We start from the raw sequence: 13,389 nt of genomic DNA on the forward strand, positions 1-13,389 counted from the left end.
GCTGATGTGAGGACTCAATGCTCTGAAGATTTGGGCACGATACATTACTGACCTCAAAGAGTGCCTAATAACCCAACTTTATTCAAGTACGGAAAGAAAACTGCTCCTTTGCAGACTAGAAAACCACAAATCACCAAGAACACCTGTCCTTTAAAGCAGGAAAATTCAGTTTTTGAATTTCCTTAATATCACTGGTGTTTTTGAAGTTTTTCATGAATTTATCTCCTCTCTTCTCTCCCTCCGTCCATCTCTCCCTCCCTCCTTCCCTCCCTTCCCCTCCCTCCCCCTCCCCACCTCTCTCTCAGAATTGTACTATGAGGAAGAAGGTGATTTTCTTCCTTCCTTCCTTCCTTCCTTCCTTCCTTCCTTCCTTCCTTCCTTCCTTCCTTCCTTCCTTCCCTCCCTCCCTCCCTCCCTCCCTCCCTCCCTCCCTTCTTTCTTTCTTTCTTTCTTTCAGCTGAAGGACTTGTAAAAACATAAGAATTCAATGGAGCTTCAGTAGTCTTTTGGCAGACCTGAAGTGACCCTTGAGATATCTGATAATCACCTGGTTGGGTCTAATTGTAACTTTCAAGCAGTATTTCAGAAAATACTGAGGTAGAGAGGAGATGGAGCAGGCTGGTTTTGAAGGCTCTCTCACACATCTGAGCACCACAGTTGTTGTTGTTGTTTTGGTCATGTCGCCCTTTCCTTCCAGTGCGTCATTATGTTTTGACACTACAAAGCTCATGTCAATTGCTTGCTTCTGCCACAGTTGGAAAAGAGACTTCGCTACTGGGTTTCAGAAGGATGCTTCTCTCCACTTGATTTCTTTGGCTATCTTTTTTTGCACCAGGTGATAACACTTGAGAAGTAACTTGATGAACTTTCAATACTTATTAAGAAAATAATGACTAAAATAGTTCCAGGTTCTACTAGTTTCTTCCAATTACATCTTTTTCTCAGATCTTTATCAGACTTACACATTCTCATCTGAGCAGACGGCTTCTTTAATACCCATGGAAGCCCACTTCCAAGGTTATGCCCCACCCTCCAATGCTCTGTGTCGTATCTAATGTTCCCTTGTTTCTCTTCAGTATCCTCCTAGAGAGATGGTTCATGAGACCTGGGAGCCCTTCCTATAATCTTTACAGTTCTCTCCCAGGTGTAAAGTAAGCTCTCGGTGAGTGTTTGGTGCATAACCAAATAAATGTCAATTTCTTCAAAGAATAAATTTCTTAAATGTAAACAGGGAGTCGTGGGCTGGTTTTTGTTCCCGGAATTCCAGGCACTGGTCAGTTTGGGAAGAAAGTCATTTGAGAAAATATCCTTCTTATAACTTTAAGCATACATCTTGTAAAAGAAATGCTGTAAAGGAAAAAGCAGAAGGTAGTGGAAGAATGTACTGAAGACCAAGTGGGAAGGTTTATTCCTAACCTGAAATGTCCCCTTGCAGGGAAGAGCCTTCTTAATATTGAATAAGTAGCTCTAAGCGAGCATCACCACAGATGCGTGCTTATCCCATCACCCACCACCTGACACCCTCTCATACCAGAACTGGCTGCCTGTGTCACTGCCAACAGGGGTCTCATAGCAGAAGGTACCTGAAGTTATAAGCTAGTATCAGCAGGGGGTCTCAAACGAGCAACTGCCTAACTAACTTAATAGGTTTTTATGTAGTAAATACTATTATCTTTAGTCTTCAGTTCCTTCGTTTGTTGGTAATTTCTCATTTTTCTTGCAGCATTTACTAGGTGTTTCTAACTGCTGTGTACTGGTAACTTCGAAAACTGTGAGTAAGCTACTCCACCTACTGGGCATCTCTTAAATTACATCAAAGGTTCTAAGGAAGGAGGATAGAGGCTTGGAGATGGTCTTTGCGATTCTGGAGAACACACATGTGTCCAAATCCACTTGCTCCCTTCATTCTGAATGCTGCAAGTTTTTCCTCCACTGTGTGTTTCTCTCGTTTATTACTGCGAGCTCAGCAGATGATGAGCTCAACTTTTTACTTAGCAGTTTTCTAACTTCCCTTCCTGCAGCCTAACTTAAACTAACCGAAGGTGGGAACTGAAAAACCAAAGGCAGGAGGAAAAGGCTTCCAACTGCACAAAAACAAAACTTTGTAGGAAAATCAAGCATGGAATGCACCTGGGTGTCTCAAGTCGGGACTGCCGCATCTGCGGCTTCATGGCGGTTTGGTTCTGAACATAGATGAGCACTTCCTTCTGCACATACTTTCAGGGCACCCAGTACAACGAACATTGCCCCAAACACGTTAGCCTCCGATTTGAGACTACTGTATATTTTGATGTGCAGTGTATTTACTATAAGCACAGAGTGTTCTGCTCTCACAGAAATAGAATGATTTAATTTAAAATAAAATGTTATTTTTTTAACCAGTTAGAAAGTATCAAATGTTATCTTTTTATTGTGTTAGAAAGTCTGATCATTAAATTTTTTATTTTAGTTACTGACTTGAATTTCATTTTTAAAATGTTAGCTCAGTGTTGGCTTATGATTAAGATAGAATTTCTAATAATTCTGAATGGCCCTAAATATACTTTAGCCATTTTGAACTTCTCATTTTTATGAAGCAATAACCTCTCCATTCATGATTATAAACTCAAAATATCAATCAACCCTGAAAAAAATTAAGGTGTTCTATACGCTGGAGCACCACACATTCAATTCTTTTTTTCTCTCTTTCTTCCTTCCTTCCTTCCTCCCTCCCTCCCTTCCTCCCTCCCTCCCTCCCTTCCTTTTTTTCTTCTTTCCTTCCCTCTTTCTTCTTTTTTTTTTTCAGTCTCACTTTGTAAATCTGGTTGGCCTGGAACTCACAATTTAGAACAGGCTGGCTCTAACTCACAATGATCCAGTTGCTTCTGCCTCCTAAGAGCTGAGATTAAAGGAGTGTATCACTGACCTCTGTACGATTGGAATTTTTGTGTAAAAATAAAGGATTACATCCATCTTATTGGTATTAAAATTTGCTTTCATCTTTAGTAAACAGTAAAATTATATGTATACAAGAAATGGTTTTAGAATTAATTTCTTTAAGATTTATTATCATTAAGTGTTTGGTTTGTGTATTTATTTTATATATTTCCAAATCCAGAGTCACACAAAAATTTGGGGGGTAAAATTGAATCCTGATTGGAAAACGTTTACGAACCCCTATGCTGAAGGATGCCGTCAGGATGTGAGAGCAGATGGGATAGGCAACCAGAGCAAGCTGAGGTCTGGAGTAGAGGCATGCCCAGAAGCAGGGTGATGGCTTGGAATGTGACCTTGGAGGGTTTCACGTCAGGGCTTGTAGTCTCCAACTACAATTTATTTCCACGTAGGCACAAGATTGGAACAAAAGTTCTAGGTGGATGCTTGGCACTGTGAGAAGAGATTCCTAGGCCCTCTTAGAAAAGCAAATCTAAAGTTATTTCAAACTGACATTTATTTGTGACAAAAACACAGGCCGTTTATTGAGAATGGAGTAAAATGGAAAGAGAAAATGAATTCCAGTATAGTATTTGAAATCATGCACCCCGCCCTGTAATAATTGGTTTACCTGTTAACTTAACCCACCTAGAATACTTTTCAGGTCAGTATGATTTCCTGTTACACACGGATAGCCCACTGCTTTTCTTACTCTCCACTCTTTCTGGATAATTTGAGCATGCTGGTAACTTCAACAGCCGTCTGCCCTGCTCAAGTATTTGATTGCAGGTGTGGAAAGGCAGTAGGGAAAAAAGGTGTTAGATGGCTCTTTTGAAAGTTTTTGCCTTAGAAGAAAAGATAAATAGAAAACTAATTAATTATAAGAAATGTTTATTCAAGGGAATTTACTCCTTTCCTTGGGGGATGATAGAGATGACCATGTTTTCAGACTGGAAGAAAAAAAAAGAGAAGGCAAGGCAAGAAAAGGCCAGTTAGAAGGACAGATCCACCCCTGTGAGACACTAAGCTTGTCTCACAGATAGCTGGATCACAGCAGCGTTCACTCTGCTGACCCATGAATTCTAGATTGCTCCTGTTTCACTCAGAGTCTGTTGATGCAGTCTCCTCCCTTTGCCAGAGAATTCCAACTGGGTGTGGTCTTTGGCTCTTTGCTTTGGTACCCCCCCCCACACACACACATTGTTTCTAGGTGACCTTGTGGCATATAACACCATCTACATGTTTACGTGACTAACCCAACTGAATCTCTCTCTGAGCTCCATCTTCACTTTGTCACCAATGTCTAATAGTTGTATTTAAGGTGACACACAGAAAGCTTAGGTGTCTGTAGAAACCAGCTGTACTGACTTCTCCCACCGTCCAGTCAAGCCCATTATTTGGTACTGGTTTTCCTCTGATGAATTTCAGGATTGGGCCCAAGAGTTACATATTTTTCTGGTAACGGTTAATTAACCCGGTATTATGACACAAATTCTTCATTGTAAGATGGTGGGCTGCAAAGCTAGACTGACCTTTAGGGCCCACACTAATCTGTTTCTCTACTCTGCCCACGAGTAGTCTTCTAAGTTGATAGACTTGGAAAGTATTACACGGAAATGTAGTTTATTGACAGAGCACTTGCCTAGCAGACACAAGGCCCTGGTTCGGATCCCCGGAACCGGAGCAATAAGCGAATTGTATCACTACGTGATTCACTTTGCTGTGATAAAAGAAAATACAAATGAATAAGTCTTAGTTACAAGAGATATTTAAACTACACCAATGAACTGGTCCTATTTCACGCTCTGAACTTTACTTCCTGTTCAAAATAAACTCTCTTCTCCCTGTGTGCTGTGACACCATCCGACTACTCCGCCAACAGAGTGAATAGCACTGCTTTTGAAACAGAGACCAGCATTTGAAGTAAAACAGTGCTTTTCTCTCTAAGCATCCTCAGAGCCTCATGTATGCCATGCCTCCCAGTCCTACACACACCCCCACATTCGGTTTTGCGAATAGAGATGCCTAAGACACAACAAACAGCGGCTTGTTCTGTGTAATGCGCAAGGAATGCCTCCTTTTGTTTTGAGCCTGTTTGAAAATTCAGTCATATCTTTTATGTAATCTAATCTTCTGCTGTCGGTGAGGGGCTAGCTACAACCCACCTTTTTGATAGATGGCAAATACATCTACTTGTTATCCCTCTTCTTTGGTACCTCCATTTTTTTTTCCTCTGCTAGATTTCAGTACTCTCTGACAGCACTCCTATTTAAAGGAATATCTCACAATTTAAAACTTGTTACAAAAACAGCTCTGCCCTCATACCACCTCCCATCTCAGCTGTCACTCTAGTTCTCTTTCTAATTATGCCAGACTAGATGAAGATCAGTTCGGCTGCTAGAAAAGAAACGTGGAAAAGCTTGAGTATATAAATACTCCTCAAATATCTCACAGAGTTAGGAAGACAATGAAGGCTAATGAAGCCAAAGTCTAGCAGGAATTAGCTTAATGTGAGGATTACTTCCATCTGAAAAGGCTAAGAAATGATTAAAACATTCAACAGACTCACAGAGTTGAGAGACTATCCAAGAGGTGGTCCTGCAGACCCTTCCACTTGGACAACACAAACAAGACTCCATGGGTTGGGGGGACTCAAAGGTGACTGGGTAGGAAGGTGAGGGGGGCTATGGGAAGACTGGATGTAAGGAGGACCTTATGAAATTCTCAAAAGAATTAATACAAATATTTCTTAAAGGTAACTTTAAAAAGAGGTGGTCCTGGTAAACAAGGCTCTAATGAATGGCCCCGGAAGTAAGGGTACTGGGGCAAAGATCAATGCTCACAGGGACTGAAGGTTGACTTTTACATGCTTTCTTACTGATAAGACTGAGGGGGACAGGAATCACTAGCACTCTTATCTTTTACAACTGGAACAGATTTGCCAAGAATACAGAAGAAGATAGAAAGACTTCTGGAGACTCTAGATAAAGGAATGTTAGAAACAGACAGTAATATGACTATGATAAGTGTGCTCAAAGAACTAAAAAGGCCAGATTGATAATTGCAGCATAAACAAGAGGCCGTAAAGGAGAATCAAATGGGGAGTGAAGTAAAAATGTAAGGTTTAAACTAAGAGCTTTGTGGAGCAAATTAGCTATTAACTATAGCTTGGAAGCAAGCCAAAGACACACAGCACATGGAGGAGGCTGCTCTTTTGGATTTCCTTGTTTCTATGGATGAGTTAGCTTCTTAGTGTCATAGAAAGAGACACATTCAAAATATTCTGGAAAGAAATAACTACCAAATCAAGGATCCTCTAACCATTCTAAAGATCGGATGGTACTAAGGAAAGATAAAGTAACTCATGGTCACTCACTAAATAGTGCTATATTAGAAGAATGATCCAAGGTCAAATGTTTGATGATCCAGCAAAGAAGGAGTTATCATAGAATACGGTAAAAAAAATAGTTAAAAATGAAGCACATATAGTGTTATAAAAGAATATTAGCAATGTCTCATAGGTTTACAATCTGTATAAAACTAAAATACATGACTTTATGAACATATTATGTAAGCTATGGTTAAATTAAATGCCAGAATACCCGTAAAATACTATATGTAGCCAGGCAGTGGTGGCACATGCCTTTAATCCCAGCACTCGGCAGGCAGAGGCAAGTGGATCACTGTGAATTCAAGGCCAGTTTGGTCTACAAAGCGAGTTCCAGGAAAGGCACAAAGCTACACAGAGAAACCCTGTCTCAGAAAAAACAAAAAAACAAAAAACATCTATATGTAGTATTACAAAATACACACACTATTTTTGTATCAGCTTTCATAGTTTAAACACTGTACAGCAATCTTTTAGATGGGCATTAAAATAATACAATGAAAACTAATTTGCTGAAAGGAAGAAAAGGAAGAGAAATACAGAGCAGAAGAGCAACATGGAAAGCAAAATGGTCATAGCATTACGAAATTCATTTGTAATTGGTAATTACACTAACTGTAAATGGAATAAATATTCTCCAGTGACCCTATTATTCCTATCTCTTTCATTGTCAAAATTTTTCAAAAGTATGGACTTTGAAGGTTGTTTTCAGCTTTTAACTCATGTTAATGAATTGCTTCCTTCCAAACTCACTTTATATTACCTAGACTACTTTTGGAAAAATGATCAATGTATGCTATGTTGTATAGTAAAATAGATGTTTTTAGATTTTCACCTAGTAGGGCCTCCTGGTAGACTGGGAACTCACCACTTTCCTTCCTAAAACTGTGATATTGTCTTATTTTAGGATACATTCCCTATGGATTTTGCTTCTGCTTCTCTGGTTGCCTTGCCTACCCCCTTCTCTGCAGACTCTCAAAGCCCAAGTTAAAGAAATGCTACCTTAGGACCTTGATCAACTTCTATAGCTGAATATATTTACCATCTACTATAACATAGGATATTCATTGAATATATAAGTAATTTCTTCCTACCTCTAACCTTAAATACCCTACAGAGACCTGCCAATCACAAGAATACATTAATTTAAACTAAACTTCAGCTCATATACTCATTCGATCTCCTGTTATTTCAGCGAATCATTAGAATTTTACCTTATCAATCATTCTTTCCAGGAAACTCCATACTACTTCACCTAGGCTATAAACTAAATACTTATGTTTCTGTATTCATATGCTAAAATCTAGTCCTCAGTGCACAGGAATTTGGAGGTAGGATTCTTGGAAGATTAGGTCACAAGAATGATCCTCAGGAAGGAGATTAGGACCTATTAAGCTACCAAGAATCTCTTTTCCCTTTCTCCATGTGAAGACACAGTAAAAAGATGGGACCCTAAAAATGCAGGAAGTGAGCCCTCACCAGCTGTTGAGTCTGTGGGTGATTTTCTATAGGACTTAGTCCACCCCTACCCTAGCACTATGAGAAATACATGTCTTCTGCTTGTGAGATGCCCAGTTTGTGGTATTTGGTAAAATGACTTACCATATTCTGTCAATTGTAATCAGACATTTCTCTCCTTCCCACCAGTTCCCAAATACCCAGCAGCCACTTCCCAAATTACCACACAGAGGCTTAATATAAATTATAAATGCTTGGCCAATAGCTCAGGCTTATTACTAGCTCTTACATTTTAAGTTAACCTATATTTCTTATTTATGCACTGCCATGTAGCACTACCTTTATTAGCATGGTACATTCATGTCCTTCTCCCTCTGCATTTGGTTGACTCCGCCCTTCTTCCCATCATCCTTAGTTTGGTTACCCCACCTATTCTTCCTACTTGGCTACTGGCCAACCAGTGTTTAATTAAACCAATTCGAGTGACAAATCTTTACACTGCACAAGAGGATTATCTTACAGCCGTCAATGATATTGATTCTTGTCCTGAATGGAGAGCATTCTACCCAGCCAGGACCACTATAGCCTATTGCCTCGGCTGCAGCCCTGGCTTTCTCAAAGCTGCTCCTGTCCGACTCTTGTCACCCTCTAATTCATTTTCAGCAAAATGGTCAGAATAAATTTTAGAAAATCCCGTGACCTAGGGTATTTTCTGTTTTAGTCAAAAGAACATCACAAAGCAGCTGTTTTTATCTTGGGCCCCTGTGAGGCTGCCTCCTGCTTCTTCTCCAGACAAACTTTCCTTCTCCATTCTCCCCCTTGGGCCACAGTAGATATTTTTAAGTTCCTTAAACACAATATTCCCTCCCTCCCTCCTCCCTCCCTCCCTCCCTCCCTCCCTCCCTCCCTCCCTCCTTCCCTCCCTTCCTTTCTCCCTTCTTGCTTCTTTCTTTCTTCAGCTTAGAGATTCCATATATCTTGCTTTCTTGGCCTGGATAATAACTGCTTATCCACATTTTCTGTCTAGCTCACTTCTACTAAATCTTTGGTCTCCATTGAAATGTTATTATATTCTTACACACACACACACACACACACACACACACACACACACACACACACACACTCCATAGAATTAATTGTATATTCACATCTCTTCCTAACTTATCCAAGCTTTTCACTCTTTTCCCAGGTGTCAACCTGGCACTCTCAGTGTGTCTCAGCTACTGATCACCCCTTACTGTCCGCTTTTGTTTCTTTTTGAATTAACTCATTTCTTGATCCAGGTCTGTAAGAGCATTGCGGTGCTAACATTTCTCAGCAGAGGGCGCTAGAGGAACACCGCAAGGGAAGGGAGGCGCTTGCTCTGCCCAGTTGCTGCAGGGTAGACCAGGAGTGTGGGTTTGTGACCAGCAGAAGGGGCTTTAATTCCGGCCATGGGCCCAGCACATGCTGTCGCTCTGTGACCCTGCTGCCTTAGCAGGGTCTGATGGTCACCTTTCTGTGACCCTTACCATATGGACAAACTGTGCGGGTCTCCGGTACACTCTGATGCCCTGCTTTTTCCCGGCTTACTTCCCTCTTACTTCCCGAGGTTTGTTTCCTACAGTTCTTCTGAAACTACTTCTTTTGACAGAGGCTTTGCGACCAGGACGTCTCATGTTCCAGGCCTTTCAGCAGCACACGCATCCTCTGCTATAACTCCGCACCAACCACCAACTGAAGGTTTCCTGCCTCGTGGGGCCCCAAAGGCTTGCTTCCTGTTTATTCCTGGACTGTAGACTCCTCGGGTCTGGGAAACCAATGAGCTGCAGGCCATTCAGTTGTTTAACCTCATCTTTACCTTGAACTCCAGCTTTGGAAAGGGAACGGACCCCTTCTGAGTTTGTCCTTGCTGGAATATGTCTTCTTTGAAAAATACTGAGTCTTCTTATATCCTACAGTTACTCTTTTATCAAGGTTTAACAACTGGACAGCTGAGAGCGGTGTGATTGTTCTTGATTCAGGATGCTGTAACTATTCTCTCTAGATACACTTTTATTTGTGATACTAATTAAAGCTACTTGTGGGTTTACTTTCTTACATTTGTGTCCTACATGGAGCTTGAAGCACAAACAGGGCAGGCTCCATATTTGTTTGCCTTCTCTCTGGTGCTTACATAAGGCGTGGGGTGTAAAAAGTATCCAATAAGCATTTGTTGCATGAATGACTTCTGAATGGGTGAGTGCACTTCCTGCTAATTTATTCAGTTATGTTCTTTGTATGCCTCATTAGCTCTTCTCAGACGTTGCTATCTATTTTACAGATCAGACATGGTGGGTTCTGGAATGTGTAGCAGTAAAAGGCACCCGATTTGAGCTCTTTAAAAATGAAATAATGATATTTTATTACACTCTCCTACAGTTGCATCAAAAGCGGATGTAGCAATGATGGCCACAATTACATTCTTCATAACAGCTTTTTGTTACCTGTGTGCTGATCAGGAGACCCAGATCCCCACCCCCAAAGAAGACTAGAGACAGATAAAAGTATTCTAAATTTAACTAAAATTACCAGTATAGTTTAAAAGCTGCACATACCTTCCACTCCACTCATACTTTCAAATGCCAAAAGTTTGGTAGGTGATAAAAATAAGTAGACGAGGCAATGAAGAATAGTGGGGATTGTGATAAAATGGGTTGCACATTCTTCACCTGAAGGCATTTAATTCAAAGATTCACAAAAACACCGCATGAGCTAAATACAGCACCAATCCCTGACTGCCACGTAGCAGACCCTCAGCATCACCCACTGATGGCCACCTGGCAGACCCTCAGTACCACCCACTGATGGCCACCTAGCAAAGCCCCAGTACCAGCCCCTGACTGACACCTAGCAGACACTCAGCACCAGCCCTTGACTGCCACCTAGTAAAGCCTCAGCACCACCCACTGATGGCCACCTAGCAGACCCTCAGCACTACCCACTGATGGCCACCTAGCACCCTCAGCACCACCCACTGATGGCCACCTAGCAGACCCTCAGCACCACCCACTGATGGCCACCTAGCAAAGTCTCAGTACCAGCCCCTGACTGCCACCTAGCAAACCTGGCTGGACCTTCTGAATCTCAGCAATCAGAGATCTTAAAATAAGAGATGTTTGACTCAAGGATCTTTCTTATATTAGTTTGTTGAAGAAGAGCATTAAAAACTAACATCTGCTATGATCCCTATTTTATAAGAGGAAACAGAAATTTATTACCAATGCAGGGCAAGACAGACTACTTCAGGATTACAGTCTCCAGAGGACAGTATGTAAGGTCAGTTATTATTATTATTATTATTATTATTATTATTATTATTATTATTATTACTATTAACTTTAAGTTGGAATACACTTGACTGCAATATTTACTCAATTACAATTAGAATTACCTTAAAAAACTTTTAAAAAAAATATCAAATTTCCAGGGCTACACTCAGGAGGTAAGGGGAAAGAGAACATGGGCATGGTTCTAGGACTCCTACAGGCTTCTGAAACATGAATGTTCATGTTTCCATCGGTTGGAAATTGGTGTCTAGTGTTTCCACAGTGCTTTCTAGATTGAAAACTTCTTGACTGTTCCACTTTAACTCAGGAGAACAGAAACCAAGGACAGATAATAATGTCTTGTCCTGTGTAGAGAAAAATCCTACTTTCCCGCACTGGAGGGAGACAGAGTTTCTCAATGGAGCTGTACGGTTCACTTTCCTAGGAAAGGCAGAGCAGTTCACAGAGCAAGTGGCTCACAATGTCGGAATAGAAAGTCCCCACAATAATTCAGTATTTCACAATGCACTCATTTCTTTACTAGATATTTTCAGGAAGAAATTAAGTTTGTTTATACATGCACCCAAGTGCCTGAGTGTGTGCGCGCGCGCGCGCACACACACACACACACACACACACACACACAGAAGGAATGTAAAATAAAGACAGAAGGAAAAAAAAACCAAGATTATGTCATGAATGAGGTAAATAGCCAAAATTCTTGTTTTGAACCCTGATTAGAGGTGGTTCACGAATGTCCCTGGAGGGAAGCCAGAAGATCACAAGGCTGTGGGACACAGTGCATCCTTTGTTGAGTGGGGGAGTGCATGTATTCTTTAGGACAGGGAGTCTGTTTGACTGCTGACAGCTGTTGAGAACATTTCATGAGAAGTCGAAAAGTAGGGGTTCAAGATGAAATCTATGTTGTTATTTTTAAGCATGTTTGCAGTCACTTAACAGAATTAGACACTGGATTGCATCTGGCTGAAAAGACACACATGATAACAAAATGTGAACTGTGGTTTTATATTCATCTAAAGAAGGTCTCTCCAAGTGCATGGGCCCATCTCAGATTCACCCAGTCACAAACATCTGGGAGGAGGACTGCCGTAGCACACCTACACCTTGGGGGACATTCCCCATGTGCTCCCAGCCTTCACCCAGGGTTAGAAATCACCGTTCTCATGAAACCTGGAAAATGAAACAGGTATTCCAGGTGACTTGCTCAGTTCTCTGTCTCAGAAGCCTCAGCAACACTTTCTGCTGACCACAGTACACTGCCTGCTCTGTGGCCTGGAGAGCTATGCTTTTATGGGTCCATTTTGATTTACCCCGGTACTAGAAACTTATCTTTGGTTCCTGTTTTCTTTACAGTGATAATGAAAAGAAATCTGCATAGAGGATGGAAACAGAAGCAAATGAGGAGAAACACGTGCCTCGATTTATGCAGCAGAAAAAACATAAGTTACAATTCTTTGACTTTTGAAGGAAGAACAATTCCTGGGCAGTCAGAGGGGAAATGACTGTTTCCAGAGTCCTGCCATCTAATTCCTTGCACGACACCTCTTGGTCATGGAAAGTTTTAGTCTAAGGAGGTTTTACTTCCCAATGTTCTTTATTCTTACCCATATCAGCCATTACCTTTCTGTGTTTGTAATAGAGGAGATAGCCGTCATGCTTCAACACAAACCACCTCTTCCTCCAGCCCTTCACAAAGCCCGAGTGAGTCCTCTTATGCAGGTAGCCACGACAGGTGGGCCATGGGGTATTGGGACAGCGGCTGATGTCAGATCCCACCACTAGAGTCAAGATGTCTGGACCTATAGGCATGAATTTAAGATATATAGTTCAGTGGATTAACATTTTATAACCTTCTGGAGGTACCATGACTATGCAGAAGTAATGGATGGAGAAAGAGTTATAGTTTTTAAAACAGTGAAACAGAATCCTACCACTAGATTAAACCAAGTCTCTTTGGAATTCAAACCTATGTGTTTAGGAAGAATAGAAGAACTGGACCGTTATCTCGCAGTTGACTCACAGCTAAGCAGTTGTACTGATGTGGGGTCCAAGTTCCCCGAACTGTATAACACTCCTTCATCATAGCCACCATGGTTCCGATGACACTCAAGTCTGCGCAATGTCACTGGTTGTAGTATCAACCTAATTCCTTAAACGTCTTGATATACTTCCTAGGAGGAATGCGTGTGGGGGTGTATGCCTCGAGATTTTCTACCTCATTTTTGTTTGCAATAATTAGCCTCTTTGATCCGGTTTAGCCAGAGGGAGAGTCTGTATCACTAGTTAACTCTCTTGTTGAAACTGTAGCTTATCAAAACC

At 41.2% G+C, this 13,389-nt stretch overlaps 1 protein-coding gene across 1 annotated transcript in view; it reads right to left on the reverse strand.

The window, feature by feature from the left end:
• Nucleotides 1-13,389, reverse strand: part of LOC114699793 — a 111,544-nt gene that overhangs the window by 40,450 nt on the left and 57,705 nt on the right. Inside the window, exon 7 of the mRNA XM_028879079.2 lies at nucleotides 12,691-12,869. Coding sequence (XP_028734912.1) covers nucleotides 12,691-12,869 — 179 coding nt within the window. The remainder of the gene's footprint in view (nucleotides 1-12,690; nucleotides 12,870-13,389) is intronic.

This window comes from Peromyscus leucopus, chromosome 13, assembly GCF_004664715.2.
Source record: "Peromyscus leucopus breed LL Stock chromosome 13, UCI_PerLeu_2.1, whole genome shotgun sequence".
In the NCBI taxonomy this organism is placed as follows: domain Eukaryota; kingdom Metazoa; phylum Chordata; class Mammalia; order Rodentia; family Cricetidae; genus Peromyscus; species Peromyscus leucopus.